Source organism: Simochromis diagramma, unplaced genomic scaffold (assembly GCF_900408965.1).
Source record: "Simochromis diagramma unplaced genomic scaffold, fSimDia1.1 OVJJ01000753.1, whole genome shotgun sequence".
In the NCBI taxonomy this organism is placed as follows: domain Eukaryota; kingdom Metazoa; phylum Chordata; class Actinopteri; order Cichliformes; family Cichlidae; genus Simochromis; species Simochromis diagramma.
The window spans coordinates 11,968,437-11,995,436 of NW_024387523.1; the positions used below are offsets into that span (position 1 = coordinate 11,968,437).

Sequence of the window (27,000 nt, forward strand, 5' to 3'; positions counted from 1 at the left end):
GTGCGGTTTTTGTAATTGGTATTGATTTAGTGATTCCTGACTTAGCTTTCGGTAGGCTACATCCTCTTTGTGCTTCTTTTCCCTCTACCATGCATTGTCTTCCAGTGGCCTTAACCTCTGTATACTTAACATTTAAGTGACAAATAAAAGCCAACGTTATGTGAAATGTTTTAAAGGTTTCAACAAATAAAAATGTTAGTCTAGATTTTTAGAAATTGGGATTCAGTATATTTGCTTCTGAAAGCGGATGCAGATTTTTCCGTTTTTGTTTTTAAGGTAATCTTATTGACTATATACATGTTTATTAGTAAATTATTTTATTGCATGTTGTGAAAACAAATAAAACAATTGTTCTATTTTTTTAGGCTGTTTGTTTTGTGTTTTTCAAGGTAATGTTGTAAAGCCTTTGCAACTGTATTTACACACAGGTTGGATGCTAACGCTACACATTGTCTTCCGCCTTACAGATCGTAGTTTTGATGATGACGACAGTGTGGATGGAAGTCGCTCTTCCTCGGCCCAAGCTGCCTTCAAGGTTCCCAAAGTTCCCAAAAAGCCTGCAGAGTCGTCCGCTGCTCGCAGGCCCAGCGCTACTGGTGGCAAGCTAGGTACGTAAATTAATTTACATTTACACACACAGTGGATAGGACAGTGTGAGAAACAACTTATGATCCAAAGCTTATTACATTGTCTGGCATATCATGATAGCGACATGGGCAGTGGGCCAGTGGGTGAAAGTCTCAGGATGAACTGTGACTTATACTCTCTGCTCAGATGCAGTAAAATCCCTTTTGTTAAAGTTGAAAGTCTGCAAATCAAGCAGTTTAAATTCAAAATCTACTTTGGCTGTGTACAGGAGCAAACTGTTGGATCTAACTGTGATCCACCCTCCTTATAACTATATATAAGCACTGAGACATACAGCTACTTATACCTCTCTTTGCAGTTAAGGTGCAAGGAGAAACATTCACTCTCTGGTCTGTGTTCCTGCACTGGGAGATATTTGTGTAACATCATGTATTATAAATCTAATATAGACTATTTTCTGTCTCTTAGATGTGGGTTTCATATCATTTAATAACTACTGACTGGTGTTATGAGTTTTATTACTTGTAGTCCCCCACAATTAGACCCTGTCGTTGTTGTTTGGCGCCTTAATTACATTTTTTTTTTTGATTAATTCAGACAAGATGTTTTCATCTTCTTAATAAATTTTAATCTGTATTTTGTGAGCTGTGAAATGAGCACGGTCCACATATGCGTTCCCTCTTAGCTTTGGTGTTACAGTATATAAAACAATGTAAATAACGAATTTTACTTCTTGTCTGAGGGGGGAAAATGACCTTTACTGTCCTCATAATTCATTGTTAGTCAATTTTAGTTTATTTTGGATGCCTGATTGGATGTAGACTGTCAGTAAAGGTATAGAATTGTTGTTAACAGGATAAAGACAGTGACTTTGACAGCTATTACAAGAAGCAAAAGACATGAGTAAGCATGCCACAGGGTGCAGTAAGAGACACCCCTGTATGTCCTCTGAAATCTGTCTCTCCTCTCTGATACTTATTTGTCTCATATCTGTAGTTTACTCAGACCTTCAGAAGATCTGCTTTTTGAAATGATTTGAATCCTTCTCTGCTGCCTCCTGTTCTGTCAGCTCTCCGTTCTGGTGCAGCTGGTTGGAGTGTTATATTTGGTCCCTGTTTGCATGTATCGATTTTTCCCGTCGTTTATTATTTCAGTAGGAAGCTCTTATGAACATGCTGCCTGTTGCTCTATCTGTGTCACACACAGGCGCACACATCCACACATACACTAGTAGTCTGAATGCATTGCTCTGTTGCATGTAAAAACAAGATTGTGATCTCTTCCCTCTTAGATCATTACAGCCTTATTGATTATGGATTGACTGCGAGAAGCTAAATAAGGTGCATTACAAGTATTTTTTGCACACACAGGGCTACAGCTCAAAAACCTGTACCTTGTTAAGTTCAGTGCAGTAGGGAGGGAGAGGCCTTTCGTGACCTTTGGCTCAAATTTGCGATTTTCTCACACAGAAGTTATGGCATCAGCAACACGTTAGCAGAGCAGTGGCAGCTCTGGTAGTTGGCACAGCAGCAAGCAACAAGACTCTTGCGTTTTGAAAGCCTTAGCACACTGATCACTTTAGTGCTGCAATGACGCAGGGTCATTTCATGAAAGACCAGGCACCCAATCCCCAAATCTAAGTGTTTCAACAAGCCAAAATTGTTCAGAATGTTGAGTATCAGTATCGCACTTTGAAAAACTCAAGCATGTCTGTGACGTAGAGTAACAGAAGCAATAATCCAATAGAGAAAACGTCAAAGTGTTTTCTGATTATAGTTACTGTTTGAGGAATGACCCTGGATAGAAACACACATTAATTAAAACAGAATCGTATCCGTTTTCAACATGAGACCCAGTGAGTGATTAAAGCAACTGAAGCACTTTCGATGAAAACACATCTCAGTGGGGAGCAGCTGAAACATTTCTGGTGCTTTGCTTTTCCGTTTATCCATTTTTATGGGAATCTGTCAATTTTTGTGTGAATTTGCATTTAGACGGCAGTACGCCCACACACACTCGCACACCACGAAAGCAACACTCAGACAGAAAGAAGAAAGATGGTGTGATAGTAAGTTGCAGTATTAGATAAATCCTGTATCAGTAAAGAACAGGCGTCTCATTCTTGGTTCTGTAAAAGGTCAAGATGGCTGCTTTATGTCAAGCCTTCAATCAAAGCGGCACCTTTTTTTTAATTTTTATTAAATACTCATATTTCCACATTATGATCTCCCAGGTCTGTTTACACAAATGACAATATGCTTTATTGCATCTATAACTGCTCACTCTGACAGCATGCCCTGCAATAAAACTAATTGGAAATGGTGATGGTGTTGGTGTTCTGGTAGGTGGCTTTCATGATCAGGCTGCATCCGTGACAGACAGGGGATATTGGCTAGAGCTAGCCAGCCGGCTGCATCGATTTTTCCAAGATCTCTAAGGGCCATGTAGAGTTTTGACATAACATGTCGTTGTGGTGCAGCTTGATATCCAAGCCAGCCCGGAGGAAAAGAGGAAGAGATGCTTTTCTACCTTCCTTTTCCCATGTTTGTGCTCCATGATTGGCTAGCCTGAGTAGCAGCTCTAATCTCATAGTTTTCATATTCTTTTCCAGCATTACTCTCAGCTCCTTCCTTGGCTCTTTTTCCTTTTGTCTCTTCCTCCCTTGTCTGTTATTTCTGACTTGTCCCTGCCCTCCCCAGTGTAGGAGTTATAGGAGGTGTGGTCCACAGCCCCGAGAGAGAGATGATTTACATTCCCATTACTGCCAGGAAGTCCATTAGAAACTGTGTGTGTGTGTGTGTGTGTGTGTGTGTGTGTGTGTGTGTGTGTGTGTGTGTGTGTGTGTGTGTGTGTGTGTGTGTGTGTGTGTGTGTGTGTGTGTGTGTGTGTGTGTGTGTAAAATTGTAAGAGTAGCTGTTTGTTTTTTTTGTTTTTAGTTTAAGCAGAATCACAAAACCTGCCAGTCCAGAACCTTTTGAATCCCTACACTAATCATCAATCCATTAGTTGTATCAGTTTCTACTAACTGTGGGTGTTTATAAAGAAAAAGAAAAGAAAAAAGACCTAGTGACTAGGCGCGGGCGTTTCTAGTATTTCTTCTGCGTGTCCCTCCATCCATTATTTCCAAGGTGTTTTTGGCCTTAGGGTTGTGGACTCATGGATGATTAAATATGGATGTATTATAATTTAAATGAACACACACTTGCATTTTAATCAACTCTGTTCTGATTTTCTTTTCTTCCCAGTGTCCAAGGAAAGTGCCGGGGCAGTTGATGAAGAGGATTTCATAAAAGCCTTTACAGATGTCCCTACTGTCCAGGTACAAACTCACACAAAATATAATAAAATGCATCCACCCATTAATTTCATCATTTACTAATACAGGCATTTAAAAACGAGATTGTCATTGTGTTGCAGATCTACTCAACAAGAGATCTTGATGACAACCTGAATAAGATCCGTGAGATTTGCTCTGATGACAAACACGACTGGGACCAGAGAGCCAACGCTGTCAGTAAATCCAGTACCAAGTTTCAGAAAATAATTTTGAAGTTAGGTCAGTAAAATGTAATGAATAATATATGTTATTGTTTGTTTTCCCTCTTTCTTTCTTTTTTTTTTTTAACCTCTTTAACAGCTTAAGAAAATTCGCTCCCTGCTGGTGGCAGGCGCGGCCAGCTACGACTGCTTCTACCAGCACCTACGGCTACTAGATGGAGCTTTTAAACTGTCCGCTAAAGACCTGCGCTCACAAGTGGTCCGAGAGGCCTGTATCACTGTGGCGTGAGTGTTGAGAAATTTACCCATATATATGTGTGTGTGTGTGTGTGTATATATATATGTATATCTATATATATCTCAAACACAATCACACTGCAGCACGAGCTTGAAGGCTCGTGTTTGGTTTCATCATCTGAGCGTTCTCCGGTGTCTCCTTACAGCCACCTCTCATCAGTGCTGGGGAATAAATTTGACCACGGAGCGGAAGCCATCGTTCCCGTCCTGTTTAACCTCATTCCCAACTGTGCCAAAGTCATGGCCACCTCTGGTGTCTCTGCTATCCGAATCATCATACGGGTGAGTTTTATAAACACGTAATTAAATCAGTACTTTTGCGGTGTACTGTTGCTCAGTGCTGCTTGTCCTCTCTGCAGCACACCCACGTTCCTAGACTCATCCCCCTGATAACCAGTAACTGCACATCCAAGTCTGTAGCAGTGAGAAGGTGAGATTAGCAAAGGCCCTCATGTCAACACCACAATAAGAAGCTTAGCATCAGCTGAACATAAAATACATTTGGAGATGGTGTTATGTGACATTGTTTTTTGTGTGTTTTCTTTAGGCGCTGTTATGATTTCTTGGACCTTCTGCTACAGGAATGGCAGACCCACTCACTAGAAAGGTGAGCACTCATCAGTTTTTCAGAGGAAAGCTGTGATGGTCATACTGACTTCATAAACGCAAAAGCATCGCAGTGTCAGATTCCTATTAATGTGATTTCCAGATGCGTTTCAGACTGGCTGGTTCACTCTTTGTGCGTCCGTTTGTGTTATTGTTTCAGACACACTGCAGTCCTGGTTGAGAGCATCAAAAAAGGAATTCGAGATGCCGACTCAGAGGCCAGAGTGGAGGCTCGCAAGTAAGACAGACATACCGAAAAACACATTATGTGGGGGAAAAATGGTGGTAAATTCCTCACCACCCTCTTTTTCCTTTATGAATCCCCCAGATTCTTCACTTTTGCTCCATCCACCCCCCTTCATAAACCAACTTTTATCCTCCCTCGTACATTTCTCTTTTTTGTCTTCATCTCTGCCTCTGTTTTCGTCTGCTCTTCTGTCTCTTTCAGGGCTTACTGGGGTCTGAGGAACCATTTTCCAGCAGAAGCTGAAGCTCTTTACAACTCCTTAGAGCCTTCATACCAAAGGACCCTCCAGTCCTGCCTGAAGAGCTCTGGCAGCGTGGCCTCACTTCCCCAGAGTGACCGCTCCTCATCTTCATCTCAAGAGAGCCTCAAGTAATGAACGCACTGCACCGTCCCTCCATAGATAACTTCAGTCCTGCATGTTTACTTTAAGTCTTCTTTTAATGATGGCACTGATTATAGAAGTGATTTTGACTTTGATTTCCTATCTTACACATCTTTGTCAGATACATAGATGACATCTTTCTGACATCTGTCACACATACGCTTATTTTTCCTCTACTTATTTTTATCTTATCTGTCTTTAATCCTGAATTAAAGCAGAGTGCCCATTCATATAACCAATGAAACACAAGGTCACTGTTTTTAATGGAGATGTGTAGAGAATGAGTTCAGTAGACTCAAAGCCTGAGCAAAAAAAACTGCTTCCAAGTCTGGTGAAACAGTGGCTCCTTCTGTGATGCATCACTGTTGGCAGGAGGGTGATTCGGTCGCGGCAGGGTCAAAAGTGTGTTTTAGGATCCTGTTGGCTTTGCTCAAAGGCGGCTTGAAGTGAGAGAAGCTACAACACCTTCTTTCATGCAGTGGATGAATTAAGGGTCTGCACCAAAGTTCAGTATAAATTTTGTTTAAATGAGCATTATTTTGAACAGTGAATCAAAGCTGCTCTAGTAGTGTCTAAGAGTGAAAATATAGATGTGAAAGTTATTTTCTGCCCCCTTTAAATATACAATTGTTTGACCATGATTTGTTCTCTGCAATCCTAGGAACCTGAAACTATTCATCTACACTGCATTTCACTCTTATGTTAAATTTGAGCAGTTCCTAGAAGGTTGTCATTTTCCTCTTTGTATTGTTTGCTGTTGCACTACATCTTGTTGATTGCTGTTGATATTAAATTAATATATTATTTATAGTCTCAGATCTGCGATGGCACAGTGCTAACTAAAGGTCAAGGCAAACTTTTAAACTGTTATATTAGCACTTTTCTGCTCAAAATGCTTTATACAACCATGTCTTATTTCACCCTTTCGCTCACACATTCACAGTCGGAGTCACTGAGTCACAGCTACCCCATGTATACATGACATACACCCCTATTTCTATGTGACAAAAACATTTGATAATCAAAATAAAGAGTTATAAAAAGCTTTTATTGCAGAGGTACCCAGATCCTGTGTAATTGTTCCATGAGAAAAATGGATATTTGTCTGTTTTGTGTCCAATGTCATTTATTCTTTAGTGTTTTTAGTGTTGGAGTTTTAACAATGCTTGAGAAAGCTGTTTTATTCAATTCCACACATCAGTGAAAATGTATATTGATCATGATTAAGACCTACTCACTGCGTTGCTATATACTGACCTACTTTTCTCCCCTTTTTTTTTTTTTTTTTTTTTTCCTTCTTCAGTCGGCCTCTGACTTCTAAATGGTCAGCAGCACCGGGGCGAGGTGAGTCGAGCACATGTACACACACGCACAAGCCTTCTTCAACACATATTCTCCTGCTCAGACACACACACACACACACACACACACACACACACACACACACACACACACACACTGAGGCAAACATCAGCTCCTATAAAAACCATCTCCCTTCATTCTCATTTACATCAGCCTGTCTCCTCCCATGAGCAATCACATCCTGTTATGTTTTTATCTTACAACACACATGTGCGCGTACACATGCGTATACTTCTCTGCCCAATTTTGTTTTTTCTGTATGGTATCGATATTGTGTTTGTATAGTATTGTGCCTGCATGTGTTTGTGGTGTGTGTGTGTGTATATATATATCCCATCACCTCCCACCCTTTCTCCAACACGATCCTCCTGCTCCTCCTGTCCTGTCAGTCCCTGCGGGTTCAAAGGGTGGGGTGTCATCGACCTCCCTGCAGCGTTCCCGTAGCGACGTGGATGTTAACGCAGCAGCAGTTGCTAAATACCGGCACGTCGGACAAACCGGGGGAGCGGGCCGTCTGCCCCCGGGGTCCTACTCCTCACTGGGTAAGGGCTCTGCCAGTCAAGTTAGATGCTTATTCAGACAGTGGAGACGTAGGTCAGCATGTGATCAGCTGGAAGTCAGACTATAAAGAGTCTCGTCAGATCAGTACAGAGGAAGTTTTTTAAAGTTTCTGACAGGTTGAAGTAAGAAGTACGTCATCTTGTATAAAAGCTTGACTCATCTGCATAACAGAAGGATGGACGTCCAGACCCAAACACTTTAGCGCTTACACTGATTCCTCTCCTCTCCTCTCCTGCTGCCTGCTCATTTGCCTGTTCGTGTGCTTGTGTGTAGATATACTCTATGCATGCTCTCTATACGGATATTGTCCTCTGTGTCAGTTTGTCTCTACATTTTCGATGTCGATCCCTACATCTGCACGGTTCTCAGATAAACAGATGTTATGTGACTAATTCACACTGTGCTCCTTTCTTCTCCTGTTTCTCTTGTATTTCATCTTTTTCTATTTTTCTTATTTTCAACTTTCTTTTCACATTTATTATTCACATTATTTGTTTCCCCTTTTCCCTTTGTATAATTTCTGTAAAAAAAAAAAAATTTCATTTTATTTTTGGGGGGTTTTCCTGTCATTGGTCTCCTTTTTTTCCCCTCCCCCTCTTTCTCTTTGCTACTAAAGATGATGCCTCTGATAAAACGGATGGTAAGATCATCTCACTCCACTTCTTCTCTGCTCTTTTCCCTTTCCTCACTCCATGCAGTCCATGTTAACTCAGTTGTGACAGTGTGGCCACAGCGCCCCCTGCTGTCAACTTCAAAACCTCATTTCTATTACTGCGCTGTTCACAGAAGCATAGATCAAATATTAACACATCTAAAATCATCTTCTGCTTTACTAAAGCTGAATCTTATTTTAAATATGGCAATTGTCTAACCATCTGTACTCACATTAAACTGTATCATTCAGCTGTTGAGGTTTTATAGGATACTATAAGGATGTGCTGCTTGAATATTGCACACAGAAGGTGAACTGTGATACTTAAAACATGCTCCTTTTTTGTCTGTCTATAGGAACCAAATCAGACAATGGTAAGACTGTGGTTAGGTGGATGTTTGTGTGCATATTTGTAGGGATGTTCTAGATGGAAATTTTGATTTTAGTCTTTTTGGATCCAACAATTATGTGTTTGATCGATTTTATAATAATAATAAACAAGATAAGTGACTTTGCTTAAAGGGGATCTATTATGCTCTCTGATATATTCCTGTGTTATTTTTACTGCTACTATGGTAGATGCTTCTCTTAAACATGGTTTTAGTTTGAATTAGTGAGGGTCAGCATATGTGCAAGTAACCCCTGTGAGCCAACAACTCAAGCTTCAGCATCCTGTAAATGTTCAGATTTTCTTTCCTTCTCTTGGCTCTGTATGTTATCCCAAATATGGTAACTTCAAACTTGAAAGGGGTGGAGCTAAGGCAGCTTGTTTCAGAAAGAGTATAAACGGAGTATGAAATGAGATAAAACAAAAGAATATGGATTTGAAAACGAGCATGATGGGTCCCCTTTAACCACTGAGTTTGGACATATGAATGCTATTATAAAGTGGGTTCTAAAAGTAATTGGTTGGTGGGAGATTAATGGATTATTCCCTTAAATTCCCTTTTAATCATTAAATCATTTTAGTCTATAATAAAATACCTTATCAAATACTTAACTGGTTATTTTCAGGGATTTCTTTTCTGAGACGGGTTTCTAATCCACTGAAGCATCCCTGTTGTATTCATCTGTGTTTGCACCTGGCTGAATGTGAATGTTGAGTTTAGGGTCCAGTCTTTAGCAGCTTTCAGTATTAGTGGCTTTTCATCAGCTCTAGTGCTTTTTAGTTTCTTGGCTTCATTCAGCTGCAAACTGTATGCGACTAGTTTCATTAGTGTGTAAAATGCAGGTCTGTTTTGGGGTTGTCTTTAATGGTTGTGCTTCTACTTGCACGCAGGTCGTGTGCGTACCAAGCAGCCTTTGTCTACTGCCAGCACCGTGTCGAGTCAGGTGGACTCAAGAGGACGCAGCCGCACCAAGATGGTGTCCCAGTCGCAACGTACGTACCTCCTCGCATCAGCCAAAACACAGAGCATAATTTAAAGCCAGCTGTGAGTGAAACAGTCTGGGTAAAACAGGAGAAATGATGAGAGAGCGAGCTTGTAGAAGTATTTGCGGTTCCTCAAGTTTTGTTTGTGGAGTTTCTTAACTTGTTGCCTCCACGGTGACGATAAGCTCCATGTGAATGTTTTTGTGCCTTCAGGTTCCGACGAATCCGATTGCACACCAGGTATTCTGTCCGTGTGTCAGAGTGTGCCTGTCTATCTCTGTATCACAGTGGGAATGGTGACCCACCCGCTCTCATTCTGATCAGGGTGTTTTGTGTAAACAGGAGAGCGTGTGCGTATGGGTGTGTGTGTGTGTGTGTTTCTTCTGCATGCTGTGTTTCATCACTGAGGATGGTGTGGTGAACAGTTCATTTCCGCTTCTCCAGCCTGGCTCTGGCTTTTATTCAGGTTATTAAAAATACGAGACACAAGCCTCTGGGCTATTCTTATATTGCAGCACATTAGGCAGCTGTGTGTGTGTTTTTTGCGTGTGTACCTGCTCTCCAAGACATTAACTGCTGATATGCTGCTTCGGGCCATCTTGGAGACCAGTTTAAAATCAGACAGTGATTGGGCCACAAACCAGTGCACCAGTTAAATCTGGATATTTAGATTGAGGACCAAATCGGAGTTAAGAGGGTTGGAAAGCTTTCCGTGAGTGTGTGAGGGTATGGCTCAGTATATTTACTTTAAACCATTTTTCCCTCATTGTTAAACAGGTTTTGTTTTTTTTACATATGTTATGTGAGTTGTCCCAACATGCACTGCTTTTCCAAGTCTGTCATCTGCGGCTGGTTAAGTGTGTGTGTGTGTGTTTGCTTCAGCTACATTTCAGTACTTGTTTTCTCTTTAATTAATGGAATTATTTCAACATAGTGCTTCAGCTTTGCCTTCATTCTTGGTATGGACCACCAGGATCCTCTCCCTTCGTACTTTTATTTTTTTAACTCCCATGACACTTCTTTTGCGCTAACACCCATAATTCATCTGATTTAATCTGCTGTTCCTTCCCCCTCACCTCTGCTTTTCCCCCTTTCTTCCCAACCAATGGGCTTAATGGCTCAGGATCTCAGTCTGCTACCCCTGTCGGTGGTAAGATTACAACGCTACTTATTTTTACCCTGCTCTCTTTAGCTGTACTTTCTTTCCTCTGTTTCCCAAACCTCACTATCTTCACGTGCACGCAGAAAGGTCACTGAGAGTCTCACCCACTCTGGCTTAGGCATGCTGGGATTTGTAGTCATAGACTTATAACATGGCTATGCTGTTACCATGCGATATACACTGCTTTGGGAGCCTCATGTTTCTGCATTTCTATGTGTTACACAATGAAAAGTCGAAAGTCACTCTTTTTTTTTTCTTTTTTCTTTTTTTTTCTTCTATGTAAGCACATCATTAGATTCCAAGTTAGTAATTCTCACAGTTTTGTAGCTTATGTTTGGTTTCAATAACCTTTCTTTCACCATCATATCACTAGTTTGTTTGGGGTTTTTTTTGTTTTTGTTTGTTTTTTGGGGTTTTGGGGGGTTATCGGCACTTAAAAAATCCAAGCTAAGAAATTGTCAGACAGCGTGAGTTGATCATTACTTATAACATCTTTGATCAGCTACTGGATATCAAAACTCTTTGTGCAGTAATCATATTTTCACAGAAAACAACTTAAGCACAGTTTTGTCATTTAGATCCATTTTATTTAGTTATGTGTCACAAGGTGTTAGCACATAGTTCAGTAGGTTATGTGTGTGTGTGTGTGTGTGTGTGTGTGTGTGTGTGTGTGTGTGTGTGTGTGTGTGTGTGTGTGTGTGTGTGTGTGTGTGTGCGCGCGCGCATTTAGATTAGCTTTTGTCTCTCATTGAGAGAAAGAAGAGAGAATCTGGTCTGCCTGCTCATTTTTAGTCTTAAAGAGATCAATTTAAAAGGGACCTGTTATGCTTTTCCTGCTTTCTGTCATTGTCTAATCTGCTGTGATGGTGGGTGCTCACATCGAACATGGCCTAAGTTTGAAATACTGAGGTCAGCTTCTGAGTTGTTCCTGTAAGCCAAAAGCTCAGGCTTTAGCTGCTCCAAATACTGAGCTTCAGAATTTTTTTTCCAACTCCTTTTGGATCTCTATGACATCTAAGCTGGTGGTCAAACCTTTTTGTTTGTGAGGGGCAGCCAGTCAGAATAAAGTTGAAGCAAATAAAACTGCTTGATTCCAACAGGGGATGAACTGAAGGCAGCACCAAAGCCACACAATTCAGAATTTAAAAACAAAACATTGCACAGCTGGACATGAGCATAATAGGTCCTCTTTAAGGTCGGTTTCAAGTCTTGAGCACTGGAGCTTGTTTCCCAAGCATCTGTTTTCACATTTCCAGCACTGCAGAGCTTCTTCTGCTGGACTGTTTGTCTTCTAGTTTATAGCAAAATGACCCACTGTAGAAAGAAACACACTGTGGCCTTAGCTTTGGGAGATCGGATGCCTCTGGAAGAGAAATTGAGACTGTTATTCAATTTAAATTCAATCCAAATTCAAAATTACAATTCAGTAATGACAGTTACCTACGAGTTGCCCTTTTTTTAATGAATTTGAAAGAATTTGAACTCACCGTAGCTCTGCTGGCTCCAGCAATCCTTCCCTAGTGATGTGTATTTTTGATATACATAAAATGCCAACATGTGCTTGAAAAACTACCAACTACCTTTGCCAGTTGTTGGTATAAGAAACTGATCACTTCTTTTTTCTTTTCTTTTTTGTTTTAATGAAGTTGTCACGTTATAGAGGGGTGGTGTCACTACAGCTTTTTTTGATAAATGTCCCATGCATCACGGATAATCTATGTTAATCTATGTCTCTCTGAAGCTGGTAGTCGGAGCGGCTCCCCTGGTCGCGTGCTGACGAGCACGACCCTGAGCACCATGAGCACCGGGGCTCACAGGGTGCTGGCTGGATCCACCGGGGATGGACACAGACGCAGCCGCATCCCCCGCAGCCAGGGCTGCTCCAGAGACTCCTCACCCACCCGCCTGTCTGTGGGTGAGTGCATGAACGTGCTTTGAACTAATACTGTCTTTCTATAAATTAGCTGTGCCTGCTTTAGAAACTGCTCAAGTGTTGGGTGATATTTTGTGCCATCAAACTCAGATGACCAGTCTCTGTGATTCCCTGTAAACGTGGATCTAAACTTGCCTTTTTCCCTCCTGCTCCCTGTCCTCCTTTTCTTCCTCTGCTCCTCTCCTTTTTCTCTGTCCTTGTTGCTTCTGTCTCGTAGCTCCTTCTAGCATTAGTTCCATCTACAACGGAGCAAGCAGAGGAGGTAAGGCTTCGACCTCGACTGGACCCTTGTGCTACCCATCAATTCACCTCAATGTGCCTATTCTCATCCTCACTTTAACCTCCATCTCCTTACACCATTTCTATCCATGATTTAAAAAAAAAAAAATACCTCGATCACTGCTGCCGTCGCAGTCCCTCTCTCCCATCATCAGTCGCTGCCTCAGCTTCATAGATTCCATCGTTCTAACTTGTCTGTCTTGGCTGTGTCGTTATGGTGATGGGTGCCTGTGATCAGCACATGTTCACGGATTACGAGTCATACCTTCCCCCTCTCCTTACTAACCTGTTTTAGTGGCTGGTTGAAGAAAGCTTCACACAGGATCAGCGACGCTTCATCTCTGCTCGGTAGACCGTTGGTAGCCCGTGATTAATTCTGATTTGCTAGCTGGATGCTGAAGCTGATGAACGGAGCAATGAACAGCGAAGTTGCAGTGCTGCTGAATGAAACACAGCCCTTTCCCTCAGCCACCCGCTTGATTGCTGCATCTCTTTCTCAATCACTTTTTCTGTCCGTTTGTCTTTGTGTGTGTGAGAAAAAGAGACACATTGAGCACCTGTGTGTATCAGACATCTCTGAAGGTGATAAAATCAGTTAATAAGAACTATTAGATGAATAGAAGAAACTAAATGTGCAGAAATTTTAATAATTTGTTTACATGTAAGTCATAAACTCTGATAGAAAACCCAAATTTGTCTTTAAAACGTGAATGATTTGTTAGTTTCAATGTTAAGATTTAGAGTTTTTTATTCTGTTAAAGGAAACAACTGGAAGATTTTAGACTCTTGAGGGTGTGATACCAGTAAATAATACCAGTAGATTAGCTGATAGATATGCGCTCACACCTCTAAGATGGTTTGTTAAACATCAGAGGGGAAAAAAAACAACCTGTGCTCACATTTTTCTTGTTTTTGTCAGTTTGTCACCTGTTCTTATTCTGTCTTATTTATGTCTTTATGTACGTGCCTTCCTCTTTGACTTCTTTGTCACTGCTCATGTCTTTCTTTATGTGTACTTTTTCTCCCCTTTCCCTTTTTCCGTTTTCTTTTCTGTCTGCACTCCGTGGTTGTTACCTGGGTGGCGTTAGCTCGGGGCAGTCGTATCCCGCGGCCCAGTATGAGTCAGGGCTGCAGCAGAGAGGCCAGCAGAGAGAGCAGCCGGGACACCAGCCCCGTACGCTCCTTCACACCTCTTGGTGAGTAGCAGCAGCAGACAGATACCCGACAGGAATTAGTAGGATATCCGAGGAAAAGAGTCTGACTGTATTGAAGCTTTACTCTTAGCTCTTTGATTTTTAAATTAAAATTGAATCCAGTATCTGGAAAAAAAAAAAGTCTCAAACACACATGCGTCAGGAAAGTAGAGAAATAACACCTTTATGTTTTTCAGTCTTTCTTTCTATTCTCATGCACTACTCGATAAGTGTGAGTTTGTGTGGTCTTAGTTGTCAATCCTAAACTCTGTGTGTGTTTGTATGTGTGTGTGTTTTAATCTTGGTTGCAGCAACGCGGAGCTACTCTCGCTCCACCGGAGCTCTTCACACACCTGATGCTTTTGGGGCTGCAGGTGAAGGCTGAGTACATCTTTCTCCGTCCCTCACCCACCCAACCACTTGACTTGATTTTCTCTCTGCGTTTTCTTTTTTTGTTCTCTTTTAGTTGCAGTTCATCATCTCCCACATTTTACCAGCCCGTTTCTTTCGTCGTCCATCAGTTGATTTTTGTTTTGTTTTTTTTTACGTTCTGCTCCAGGATGTCGGGCTCTCCAGTGGAATCGCATGTTTCCGCCAGTTTATAACATTCTGCTGGTTTTATCAGTGTCTCTTTGTCTTCTTTATTTAGCTGCGTCCCTCCTCCACAGGGACGTCAACATGCTCTCCTGCGTTTTATGTCAATCATGCTTTTTTTACCCCCAAGTGCCATCTGCAATGTCACCTAACGCGTCATCGCATCAACTTACAGGGTTTTCTCGTGGGAAAGTGCCGCGCGTGTGTGAGTTGTGTGAACGTTAGCGAATGGATGATCAGGAGAATGATATCATTTGTGGACGAGTGCTGAGTGTGTGCAAACTTGTTTTAATCTGAAGTTTTGCTAACGTATTTATTCTGCTATCTTTCTGTCCATCCTTCCTCTCTCTGTCTGCAGGATCAGGTTTTGGAATCAGTCAGTCAAGCCGTCTCTCTTCTTCAGTCAGCGCTATGAGGGTCCTGAACACTGGTTCAGATGTAGAAGAGGCTCTCGCAGATGCGCTGGTATGGAAACTCAAATTCTAACACAGTATTGTGCGCAACTAACTAATCATAGCCGTTGTGACTAGTCGGTACTAGACTTACTAGCTGTTTAATCTAATTGTTTGACATTTTAATTGATGCCCAGTGCCGTAAATTATTGTCCTAAATGTTATGCAGCCATCTGCCACCAGATGGAGCATTGTTGTTGAGAAACACCATAAATCTGTTATGCTAGGCCTGATCTTTTTGTTAACACTATTTATTTACTGTTTGTTTTTCACGTTCTATTTGAAGTATAACGTGCAGTGTTCTTAATGCATGATGAAAGGTCACACCAGGTTAAGTGACATGATCCATTATTGAAAAATGTAATTAATGGTTTTAAATGCCTTTGTTTATAGAGTTTTTTTACATTGTCCATTAAACAGTTTTCAAATTTAACGTAATATCTCAGTCTTTCTTAGTTTTAGACTCATCGGTTACACTAGTCTAAGAAATTAGTCACCAGGAACATCCCGGCTACAAACAGTGCACGTTCCAGTATCCTGCCACTAGCTCCTACACTGTGTGTCTGTGTGTTAACTAAACCCTGATTCTACCTCTGTTTAACGCTGTCAGCTGTTGGGAGACATGAGATCCAAGGTCAGCTTCTTTTCCTACCTCTTACCTGTGTGTGGGTGTGTGTGTGTGCTTGGTTTGTGTTCTATCAAGATGTGCTAGTGCATGCTTTCTTAATGTCCTGCTTGTTGGTTTTTGTTTTCATTGTAATGTCATGCCCTTTCTGTTCCCCTGCAGAAGAAGCCAGCACGGAGACGGTATGAGAATTACGGCATGTACTCTGACGACGATGCCAACAGCGATGCATCCAGCGCCTGTTCAGAGAGATCCTACAGCTCCAGAAACGGAGGGGCCATCCCCACCTACATGAGACAAACAGAAGATGTAGCTGAGGTAAACAACAGCAGCAGGAAATAGATACTGGGATGGGCAGCTTTCCTAAAACCTAGGTCCTTAGAAAAAACTTAAATGACTTAAGTTAAATTTAGATGGGTTTGAAGTTTCACAGAAGGGAACAGTATCATTAAGGCGCTCTTTTAAAGTTAAAGTTTGCAGAGCAATTTGAATGTCAGGTGGAACCTCAAGGTTTTCTAAGGAGCATCCATCAATCTAGAAATTACTGTTATGCTTAGTGCCTCTGGATAAGGCTGCAGAAAGCCACTAAAACGTTGACATAAGGGTCAGGCCATACCGACCTTAGGTGTCAACCAAACAGCGCACACTGAAAACATGTTAATGGAAAGATGCGGTTCCATTTGGTTTTAGAGTAATGCAACCTGTGCATCACCTAAATCAGTCTTTAATTTGTGTTAAAAGTTGTGATTAAGGGGCAAAGATTCTTCCCAAAACTGTGCTGACAATTCTGTGTTCTGATCCTTGGCTTCCTGTATAAAAGCTGAAGACACAGGAGTGTATAAACAATCAAGTAACTTTGATATTTGTTGTTAGGAGGATTTTTCATGCACAGCACTTTGGTCAACTCTGCTGTTTTAAATGTGATATATAAATACATTTGACCTTTGTAGAGAGTACCAAGCGCTCTTAAAGAGGGTGTTTACCTGAAACGGTTTCTATTCTGTTTATGAAAACTTTTCCTTAACATAGTGTGCAATTTGAGATAATGAAAAAGTGAGAATTTGGAAGCTTGTATTTAGTTAAAAACTTTGGAAATTATGCAGACCGTCTTTATAGTCTATATACAGATCTGCCAGGGTCACAGTACCTTCCCCGCTCCAGTTCATTTTGAGCACTAGAATTTTGCAGTGAAGATATTACTACCCAGAATCAGTGAGTGAATATGATCAGTGAGGTTTATATACTCATGTCTCCTGTGCTTAAATCTGAAAAGCCATTAAAAACGTGTTACTTCAATATTAAGCTGAATATTTATTACGTGCATGTATTCAATCTTATTCTTTCCTCCAGGTGCTCAATCGTTGTGCCAGTGCCAACTGGTCTGAGAGGAAGGAGGGTCTACTGGGCCTTCAGGCTTTGCTTAAAAACCAGCGCACCCTGAGGTCAGTGTCAGGTCACTCAGGCGTGTTTGCAGTTAATAAAGTCATAGATGATTTTCAACTAACTGCTGCTGTTTTGTCTGTAGTCGGGTTGAGTTGAAGAGGCTCTGTGAAATTTTCACCAGGATGTTTGCTGACCCTCACAGTAAGGTATGGATGCATGCAGCATAAACCCTCGCACAAAGACGCACAGCATTCATTTGCAGTACCGTGGCACAAGATTCATAATTCACCTGCTTTAATTTTACTTTTTCAAATACTTTGTTTATCCCATCATCCTTGACTGTACCGGATTCTGCCAAACACAGAAAGTGTTGCACCGCTTTAAAAAGCACACACACACTTTAGCTGTCACATCTTTTTAATGAATTTAGTGATAAAGACGGGATAAACAGGTCAAAAAGTTTCCTCAAATTTACTCACACTCAGACATAAACACGGGCATGGAACGCGTGCATTGGACTGTTTTCTAACGGCATGCCACACCTGAATGAGTGTGCCATCACGCTCGCCGCCGTCCTGTGGGATTGCTCTGTCACTGTTGAGCAGCCAAACCGCTGGCTGCACTCTTCACACCCGCTGGCTCTTCCTTCTCTTTTCCCCTCCTCTACCTGCAGTCTGAGGCAACAACACTGACCGCTCACACACTCAAAAGCACACACGAACACACACACTCGTACATATTTGGGCTGCCCGCTCTCTCCTCTGACTAACAAGCTGCGATTCGGCCTCTCTAACACTGCCACTTCTGTTCCACCGTCTTGAGTGCTCCGTTTTCTCACACATGTCGTAAGCTGTGTGAGCTCCTCCCCCTCCCCCTCGTTTGACATTTTGACGATTTGATGAATTTCAGCGAGACTCCGGCAGGGTGTACGGCACGGCAGAATCCGGTATAAGCTCAGCCTCCTTCAAGGTACTGCATCTCACCAGTGATCTCCATCTGCCTATTTCACACCACTCCTTTTCGTACTCCTTCCTTCTTATCTCCCATATTTTTCAGTGTTTCTTTTTAGCCTTTTTGCACTTACACTCAAGTTTCTCCCATGTCAGGGAGAAAGTAAAATTGGTTGTTGCTCAAATGTGTTTGAAAAAATTGAAGATGCTGAGTGTACTCTCTGACACTGAGTACATGCTTTGTGACGATGCTAACAGATGTCTCTCTCTCCCTCATGCTGCTCCCACCTCTGGAACTCTCTGTAGAGAGTAAGTCTGGCCAATCAGTGTTTGTGTTTGGATGAAATCTGCTTCATTAATCTGATTGGGCATTGAGGACTACATAACACTTACTAACCTACCTCACTTAATGTTGTCCGTAGCTCCACTGTGCTGCTGAAATCAACTAGTGGCATGTAGAGATGGTCCCCACATGTTGTGATTGGCATGTTTTCATTTTGTGTGATTTAAGTGTGTTACTTGGTGACTGAGAGTGAAGGTGGACTGCTGCAGTAATGAGTGAAATGCCACTAACTCCAATGGGAACCACAGGGAACTAATGTGGACTAATGCTGCTCTCACATCATTCCCCTTCAGTATAATGCAGTAAAACAATGCAGGAGTGCCTGTATGCATGTGCATGTGTGCATGAAGTGTTTTAAGAATAAGTGATCAGTTGTTCAGTTTGTCACCTAGACTCTGTGTGTGTGTGTGTGTGTGTGTGTGTGTGTGTGTGTGTGTGTGCGTGTGTTTAGGTGTTCAGTATGTTCCTGGAGACACTGGTAGATTTCATCCAGGTCCATAAGGACGATCTGCAGGACTGGTTGTTTGTCCTGCTTACACAGCTTCTGAAGAAGATGGGAGCGGACCTGCTGGGATCCGTGCAGGCTAAAGTGCAGAGAGCCCTGGATGTCACAAGGTGACTTGCACATTCGTATACAGACAAGCGAGTACAAATCAAGATTTTAAAAAGTGGCTTTTTATCTTACTTTACCAACACATTGTGGTCTATATACAGTCCAATGTGATCATTACGTAGACCGGACGAGTAAAACGTTTGAGTGATAACCTATAAATTTAGTTCAGTTTGAACCCCAACAATCAAATACCGTAGTTTTTGGGTCATAAGCCGCTACTTTTTTCCCCACACTGTGAACACTGCGGCGTATACTGACATGCGGCTAATGCATATTTTTTTTTCATGCAGCCAAAAACATTTTGCCTGGTAACAGTAGACCAATAAAATTGATAAGTAGTATATATACGGTATATATTTTTACCGGTTGTTAAGAGACGTTGTAATGTTGTTTGTGCACTGTTCCGTAAAAAAACCATAAGCAACGTAATTTGTGTGTTACTGATACGTACGTATACTTAAAGGTAGCCGTGTTACAGGCGCTGTTCGAGGAAAAAAAGCATTTGCAGTATGTATTTTTGTATGTTACCATAACGTTTATGTTACCATGTTTATGTTACCTTACGGATTAAATTAAACGTTAAAAATCCTCACGTGTAATATTTCTGTGTAAATATCTCATGTTACGAGTGAAACGCATACGGCTTAAAATCCGGTGCGGTCTGTACAAGTACAAAATTGATTTTCTTTCTAAAATTAGAGCATGCGGCTTTTAATCAGGTGCGCTCTGTAGTCCGGGAATTGCGGTAATCCAGTGAGCGCAAGCACATGGTGACAGTGGGAAGGGAGCAGCAGGACCAGGTTCATCTGCTGCGACTGGTAGGGGGTGAAGAGAGGGAGATGGGACAAAAACTCCACCGTGGAAGAGAGCCAGAGATATTAATAACTAATGATCAAATGCAGAGTGGTGTATAACTGCAGATAGAGTGAAAAAATGTGAGTGAGAAAGAAACGCTAAGTGCATCATGGGAACACTGAAGCAGGCTAGGCCTATTGCAGTATAACTAAGGAAGGATTCAGGGCACCAGATCCAGCACTAACTATACACTTTATTAAGTGTAGCTTAGCTTTAGATGAGATCAGGACTGCTCAGGTGGTATGACCTTAAAGAAATAACAAACTCATCATCTGTTTATAAAAATTAACTTCCTGAGGTTTCTTAAGAAAAATAAATGTAATTTCAATAGTATGTCTGCTTTTCCCAAAGTATTATAGTAGTTTAAAGAAGCCAGTAAGACTAAAACTGAGAGGAAAAAAAACTAGAGAAAAAAAAAAAAGATTTGCGGTCTGAAATTTCTGACGCCCTCTTTTGTAATTTTCACATTTTCCACACATTTCAAATTATTCCGGCACGTCAGGTTGGAGCCTCTGACGGGTTGTTTCCGGGCCCCAGGCCTTATGTTTGACACCCCTGCTGTAAAGTGTTCTTGGCGTGAGTCCTACAGTGAGTGCTTTCCTCCAAAAACCAGCAGCAACCTTCAGAGTCAGCACTTTTTTATCTCTGTTATTTCAAATGTTTAGTAAAAGTGCAGAAGAAGAAGCAGTCACACAAATCACCACTTTGCATCTGGCACAGTGGCTACTCGGTTATTTACTTGCTGACAGTCCTTGAACTTTATTTTTACGATGCATGTTATGGCACAAAACGTGAAATCTAAATCTGTGGGGTTTTTTGTCTTGCAGAGAATGTTTTCCCAACGACCTCCAGTTTACCATTCTCATGAGGTTCACTGTGGACCAAACACAGACGCCCAACCTCAAGGTAAATGACAAGTTGATATAATACGTGTCTGTTTAGTGTGTATGTGAGAGAGCTGAGTGTGCAAATGTCTGTGCAAGGGTAGCATGCACACAAAGCTGGAAATTCAACTGACTGCTGTGCTAATATTATTACATGCCTGCCCATTGCTGGCTCTACGTCCCAAAACCCTGAATCCTGGGCTGTGATTGGATAGCGATTGATCGAGCCACTCCACTGGCTACTTTCAAGCTTTCTTCCTCAAACTCCTTTTTCATCTTTACCCAGCACACCTCTCTTTCTTTTCCCCTGATTATCTACTACTTTATTCCTTGCTCCCAACCCTTCTTACCCTTTTATCTCCCGTGTTGCTCCTGCCTACTCCCACACCCTTTTTCTGCCTGATGTTTAACCTGTTTCCCTCTATTCCCTCTCCTTTCCCACTAGGCTTGGGCAATAAAGGATCTTACAGACAATAGAATTTCACCACCTGCTGCAAATATTGCATTTCTGAAGACTTAACTACATCTTCATAGTAATTTTGTTAAATATTTTGCTATATCCAACCCCTCTGACATGTAAGAATTGGCTTACATAGTGTCACAGTATGAGTCTGACTCATTTTGTAAAACCATACAGTGTAATTTCAGTATCGCCCAGGTCTACTCCCCCATCTCTTTTTACTCCTCTACTCTCTCCATCCTCCTGCCTGCTTTCCTCTCTTGTCCCCCACCCCTCCCCCGTCCTCGTCTCCCTGTCTCTCTCCGTTGATTGACGCGGTGCTTCTCCTCTCTCTCTCTGAAGCCTGTGCGGAGCTCGTGTTGCGGGCGAGGCAGGGGAGGGTCCGGGGTAAAATTGTTCCCCCCCAGAGCGCGGCGCCACGCCTGCTCTCTAGACGAGCAGGCCGCAGCCTGGAGCCAGTCCTCCCAGGTCAGTGCGCTCCGGGGGGAGCAATTATGTGGCGCGCACGATGCTGCTAAGTGATTTGGAGGAAGTTCTGGTCCTGAGGTGCATTTGTAGAGAGACGAAAGACAATCAGGGCAGGAGTCAGTTGTGGCGTTTCAGAGGCTGAGTTGAATTTTTCCATTTATGGGTTCTTTAATATTGTTATTTGTCATTGTTTTTATGTTGATTGATTTTATTTTTGTACTATATAACGCATGACTGCATTTTAAACTTTTCTCTCATTCATTGGATCATTTGATTTTTCAGATCTGCAAGAGATGCAAAATCTGCTGTGGTTGTACATGCTGACTCACGTGTGTGTGTGTGTGTGTGTGTGTGTGTGTGTGTGTGTGTGTGTGTTTGGTTTTGGTTGTTTCTGTATTTGTGTTTTTCTAGGTGAATATTGGCTATGCATATTCACCATTATAGGTCAGCTTCCTAACAATTTGTATAAATGTGTGTGTTTGCGTTGCAGGTGAAGGTGGCTATTCTGAAGTACATCGAGACACTGACATTACAAATGGAAGCTCCGGACTTTGTGAACTCCAGCGAGACTCGACTGGCTGTTTCCCGCATCATCACCTGGACGACTGAACCCAAGAGCTCAGACGTCAGAAAGGTATCGTCTCACAAACACGCACACAACATAATACGTCCTCTTGCAACAGGCCCCTTTTGTTTTTGAGGGATGTAATTAAACTTTATAATATTGATTTGAAGCAAGTCAGGCTGACTGTTGAATCTGGATGTTACAACAAAAGCAGACGAAGTGTATGATACCACAGGTTTGAAAAACAGTTATTGCACTGCTTTACCAGCAGAACTAGGAATTTGCATGGGAAGAAAATCGTGTGATCTGTGGAGTATCCTTTCCATAGCTGCAGAGATGGTTTCAACTTTAGGCCAAGCAGTGTTCTTGCTGCACTGGCTGTACTCTTCCAATAGCAGAAAGTTTTTGTTTCATTTTACCTGTTATTTTCTCTTTAATTTTATGTTGCGTTCCAGTAGTTTGCTGTCATTCACACTCTGTTTAAAACTTGTGTCACTGTCTAAATTTTTGCCACAGCATATTCTTTTGCCTGGCTTCAGATCAGTCTTCTGCAAATGCCTGTCTGCACGCAGACAAGAAGCACACAGCAATCACGTCACCTTTGCTGGACTATAAATTTTGCTTGATAGTGACAACCATAGTTTTTGGTTTGTTTTGTTTTTTGTGTTTAAGCTTTATCTCATAACTATAAACTTGTATCTCAGTTCAAAATCATAAATTGAAAAGGATCCTTGTCTCAAATGCCACCTCACAGCATCCCATAGTTAACCACAGTACTACTTGCAAGAGCTGCCACCCTGTTTGGTCCACAAAGTGCAAAGTCTAAGTGTGTATTTTGTGTGTAACAGGCAGCCCAGTCGGTGCTAATTGCCCTGTTCCAGCTCAACACTCCAGAGTTCACCATGCTGCTGGCAGCTCTGCCCAAAACCTTCCAGGATGGAGCCACCAAGCTACTTCAAAACCACCTGAAGAACACAGGCAACGCTGCACAGGTAAAACATACTCTGACTCTAAACTGTGAATGCTTCAGAATCACAGTTTACACCTGAACTCTGTCATTATACTGCAGCAATAATGGCGTACCTCTTTGTTGTTTTGTTACCTTCTCAGGCACCAATGGGCAGCCCTATGACACGTCACACCCCCCGATCTCCAGCCAGCTGGTCCAGTCCAGTCACTTCGCCCACTAACACATCCCAGAACACCCTCTCACCAAGGTAAACACTTGTCTGACAACTAGTCTTACACTGTCAAATCACTGTTATACAGTAAACAGTATTTTAGGGTGTTTTGTGGCCAAAAACACGCCTGTGGGGGGGGAAAAAAAGTAAGCTTGCAAATTACAGCGCATCTTTTACTGTGTCTGTGCAGTGCTTTTGACTATGACACAGAAAACATGAACTCAGAGGACATCTACAGCTCACTGAAAGGTGTCACAGAGGCGATCCAAAACTTCAGCGTTCGCAGCCAAGAAGACATGAATGAACCCGTCCAGCGGCGAGAAGGAGAGGAGGTGAGTGGAGGAGGCCAACACATTAGGGACATAAGTTCAATTCCTGGTGTGAATACAACCAGACCTGAGTGGTTTGTGTAACAGTTGGCACAATTCATGGGGGCGTTTGAACATTTTTGAATATTTTTATTTGATTCTACCTTCATGAGGTTCCCCCACAGCAAGAGACAAGCAGCGGTGCAGCAGCCAGAGATCATGAATGTCAATAAACTTGTGGGAAGTGGGCAGGTGTGGAGTTAAACTTCTCTCAACTTGGAGGCGAGCAATTGAAACGAGTACAAATGGAAGCGAATATTACCGTTGACTGGCCACTGAGGCTGATAAATACACTATATGGACAAAAGCAGTGAGTCACCTACAGGAGCTGCTCACCCATGGAAACATGTCGTGAAGCTCCTGGTGCGCAGTTTTATGCTGATGTTAGTGCCGTCACCCAGCTGATCACAGACTTTCTAAAGAAGCTAACAAAGGCAAAGTGACGAAAGCAAAAAATATCCAGAGGTCAGAACCAGACACAAGCTAGCAGCCTCAGTTTGAGCAAAGGATCAAACTATTTACTAACCAAATTATGGAGACGGGTGAAATGGGGAAAAGGGTTGATTTGCTGTTATCTGGTGAATTTATAAACATACAAGTTTCACAAACTGGCTTGTTGAAAGGGTGACATCCAGTTATAGCACCACACTTGAATTCATATGTTTTTCCATATAGTGTATATTAAAGGGTTGCCTTTGACTCGTGAGCAGTCACCACGATGCAGTGCATGGTGGGCAAATTGCTTTATAGTGACCAGGCTTCTGAATGGTCTCTTTATTTTGATAGCAGATGAAAAATACCACCATGGTGCGGTCCTAACGCAAGCAGCTATACACCACAATCTCGCCAGTAGTATAAAAGTGTGAGAGTTGAGACTTTATTCCTGATAAAATAAGCAAATACCAGAATAAATAAAAAGAGGATAAGACCGAGTATTCAGACTTTGTAATAGGTTTTGACACTCTCATTTAGCTCTGCACTCAGAAAGTATTATATCGTCTTTTGACCTTACAACATGTTTTCCAAGACTTGCAGAGGCTTGAAACACCCACACAGGTGTACTGTAGGGGACGCTGACATCTGATCTGCCCCACCACCCGTCCGTTAGCACAGGGAGTGAGAAGCATACATTGTTTATGGGACCGATAACTGTGAAAAATAATCTTCTACAGCTGCTGATAAAATCCTGTTTGTTTTATTTAAGCCTAGCTGCTGAAAAGCATCCCCAGTTATTATTTTGTGATGCTTGTGTAGGTAGCCTGCTCGTTCAAAACAAATTTATGACTTCAGACATGCCAGGTCTTATTTTGCAGCCCCTTGCAGTGACCCCGCTTCCTTTTAAGGACACGGCGTACTCTACTACAGAGGTGTGACCTCCTGACATTTTCCCCATGAGATGCAACTGAAACCCAAGTGGCCCACATGTCATCAGCGTGCCAATCACAGCACACCTGACTCATCAAACCCCAGCTTAGAGCATTTAGCGGCTCGAGTGTAAATATACACATACAAATAAGAGCACCTTAAACCCTGCTCAGCTCCTCACCTGGTGCTTCATGTGTCTGCCTTTTTAAGTGATAGAGTTGTTTTTGTTTGTTTGTTTGTTTTCTTACGCTCTCATTTAGACAACAACATCCTCTCTAAAAAGGAAACTTCATCCAAAATGTCCTGATATATGAATGAATTTTAAGAAATCGAACGGAGACATGTTTGTTTTAATTCATTTGGCGTATTTACCATCTAAACACATAAAACAACTCTGCAGTTCAGACTGTTTTTAAACCAGAACTTTTGAACTCTTTAGAGTTTGACTGCTTGGTTCATTCGCTTTGTTTTTAATCCACCTTTGTTTTCAGGGGGGCAGCGGGACAGATGGCAGACTGTCAGATATGGGCGACGGCGGGCGTATGGCTCTGGACAATAAAACGTCTCTTCTCAACACCCCCCTGCTCTCCTCCAGCCCCCGAGTATCCCGCGAATACTTGTCCGACTCTCCCTTCAAACACAGCCGCAAAGACACCAGCCTGGACGACTCGGAGCTTCAAACTGATGGTACACAAAAGCATTCTGCCGGAAAAGGACAAATAACGACCTCGAGATATCGCTAACGTGGGTTATTTTCTGTCGCCTGTCTCCTCACAGATAGCAGCCTGGATCAGTCGGAGCTGGTGGCCGAGCTCCTCAAGGAGTTATCCAATCACAACGAGCGCATAGAAGAGAGGAAAGCAGCGCTGTGTGAGCTGCAGAAACTGATACGCGAAAACACCCTGCAGGTGTGGGACGAACACTTCAAGACCATCCTGCTGCTCCTGCTCGAGACGATGGGCGACAGAGAGGTACACACACACTCATTTCAAATCTGCAACAACCAAATGAAAGGGGAGGGGAGAGAAAAAAAAAGCTAAAGTCGCTCACTTTTATCTTAAATCCTCTCTCAGCATGTGATCCGAACGCTGGCTCTGCGGGTGCTGAGGGAGATTCTCAGTAAGCAGCCCTGGAGGTTTAAGAACTACGCAGAGCTCACCATCATGAAGGCCCTGGAGTCTCATAAAGACCCTCACAAGGAGGTGCGTTTATCCACACCCACGCTAATCTGCTCACTGAGAAGCTGATTTTATCACAAAGCATTATCAGACCATGAAGTGGTGGTGCAGAACACTCTTTTATTTTATTTATGGATCATCAGAGCTGGAAAAAAGCTCTGTGATTATCACTTGGTCATGTTGTATATTCATATTTCTCTGCTTTTCTGTAGGTGGTTCGAGCAGCTGAGGAGACGGCAGCCATGTTGGCGTTGTCCATCAGTCCAGACCAGTGTATCAAGGTGTTGTGTCCCATTATCCAGTCAGCTGATTACCCAATCAACCTGGCCGCCATCAAGATGCAGACCAAAGTGGTGGAGAGGATTCCCCGCGAAGGCCTGATTAGCCTGCTGCCCGAGATTGTACCAGGACTCATACAGGTAACATGCAGCTCATATATGTAACTGTTCATTTGGAGGATGAAAGTATCAGCCGTGCAGTATCGTAGTTGTCTGTTATCGGCTTTATCACACACAGCCTTCACATTCGTGCATAAATATGATTGTTATGAAGAACTGCAGATCTGTAAGTTGTGTTCTTCTGTC

General features: G+C 42.3%; 1 protein-coding gene across 44 annotated transcripts in view; it reads left to right on the forward strand.

The window, feature by feature from the left end:
* Positions 1-27,000, forward strand: part of clasp2 (cytoplasmic linker associated protein 2) — a 61,219-nt gene that overhangs the window by 31,312 nt on the left and 2,907 nt on the right. For 5 of the 44 annotated variants that reach the window (XM_040020550.1, XM_040020582.1, XM_040020581.1 and 2 more), the window contains 37 exons: positions 468-608; positions 3,834-3,907; positions 4,006-4,098; positions 4,226-4,371; positions 4,530-4,665; positions 4,743-4,813; positions 4,931-4,990; positions 5,150-5,227; positions 5,438-5,605; positions 6,922-6,962; positions 7,370-7,522; positions 8,158-8,181; positions 8,550-8,567; positions 9,473-9,574; positions 9,779-9,805; positions 10,689-10,715; positions 12,469-12,642; positions 12,878-12,922; positions 14,028-14,135; positions 14,444-14,506; positions 15,085-15,191; positions 15,789-15,812; positions 15,966-16,121; positions 17,154-17,245; positions 17,329-17,392; positions 18,096-18,155; positions 18,443-18,445; positions 18,931-19,094; positions 20,775-20,853; positions 22,250-22,393; positions 23,173-23,316; positions 23,435-23,541; positions 23,696-23,837; positions 25,730-25,925; positions 26,016-26,209; positions 26,312-26,440; positions 26,629-26,835. In XM_040020550.1, the coding sequence (XP_039876484.1) occupies positions 468-608; positions 3,834-3,907; positions 4,006-4,098; positions 4,226-4,371; positions 4,530-4,665; positions 4,743-4,813; positions 4,931-4,990; positions 5,150-5,227; positions 5,438-5,605; positions 6,922-6,962; positions 7,370-7,522; positions 8,158-8,181; positions 8,550-8,567; positions 9,473-9,574; positions 9,779-9,805; positions 10,689-10,715; positions 12,469-12,642; positions 12,878-12,922; positions 14,028-14,135; positions 14,444-14,506; positions 15,085-15,191; positions 15,789-15,812; positions 15,966-16,121; positions 17,154-17,245; positions 17,329-17,392; positions 18,096-18,155; positions 18,443-18,445; positions 18,931-19,094; positions 20,775-20,853; positions 22,250-22,393; positions 23,173-23,316; positions 23,435-23,541; positions 23,696-23,837; positions 25,730-25,925; positions 26,016-26,209; positions 26,312-26,440; positions 26,629-26,835 (3,761 nt within the window). The remainder of the gene's footprint in view (positions 1-467; positions 609-3,833; positions 3,908-4,005; positions 4,099-4,225; positions 4,372-4,529; positions 4,666-4,742; positions 4,814-4,930; positions 4,991-5,149; positions 5,228-5,437; positions 5,606-6,921; positions 6,963-7,369; positions 7,523-8,157; positions 8,182-8,549; positions 8,568-9,472; positions 9,575-9,778; positions 9,806-10,688; positions 10,716-12,468; positions 12,643-12,877; positions 12,923-14,027; positions 14,136-14,443; positions 14,507-15,084; positions 15,192-15,788; positions 15,813-15,965; positions 16,122-17,153; positions 17,246-17,328; positions 17,393-18,095; positions 18,156-18,442; positions 18,446-18,930; positions 19,095-20,774; positions 20,854-22,249; positions 22,394-23,172; positions 23,317-23,434; positions 23,542-23,695; positions 23,838-25,729; positions 25,926-26,015; positions 26,210-26,311; positions 26,441-26,628; positions 26,836-27,000) is intronic. The other 39 variants (XM_040020589.1, XM_040020595.1, XM_040020590.1 and 36 more) reach the window with 36 other exon arrangements.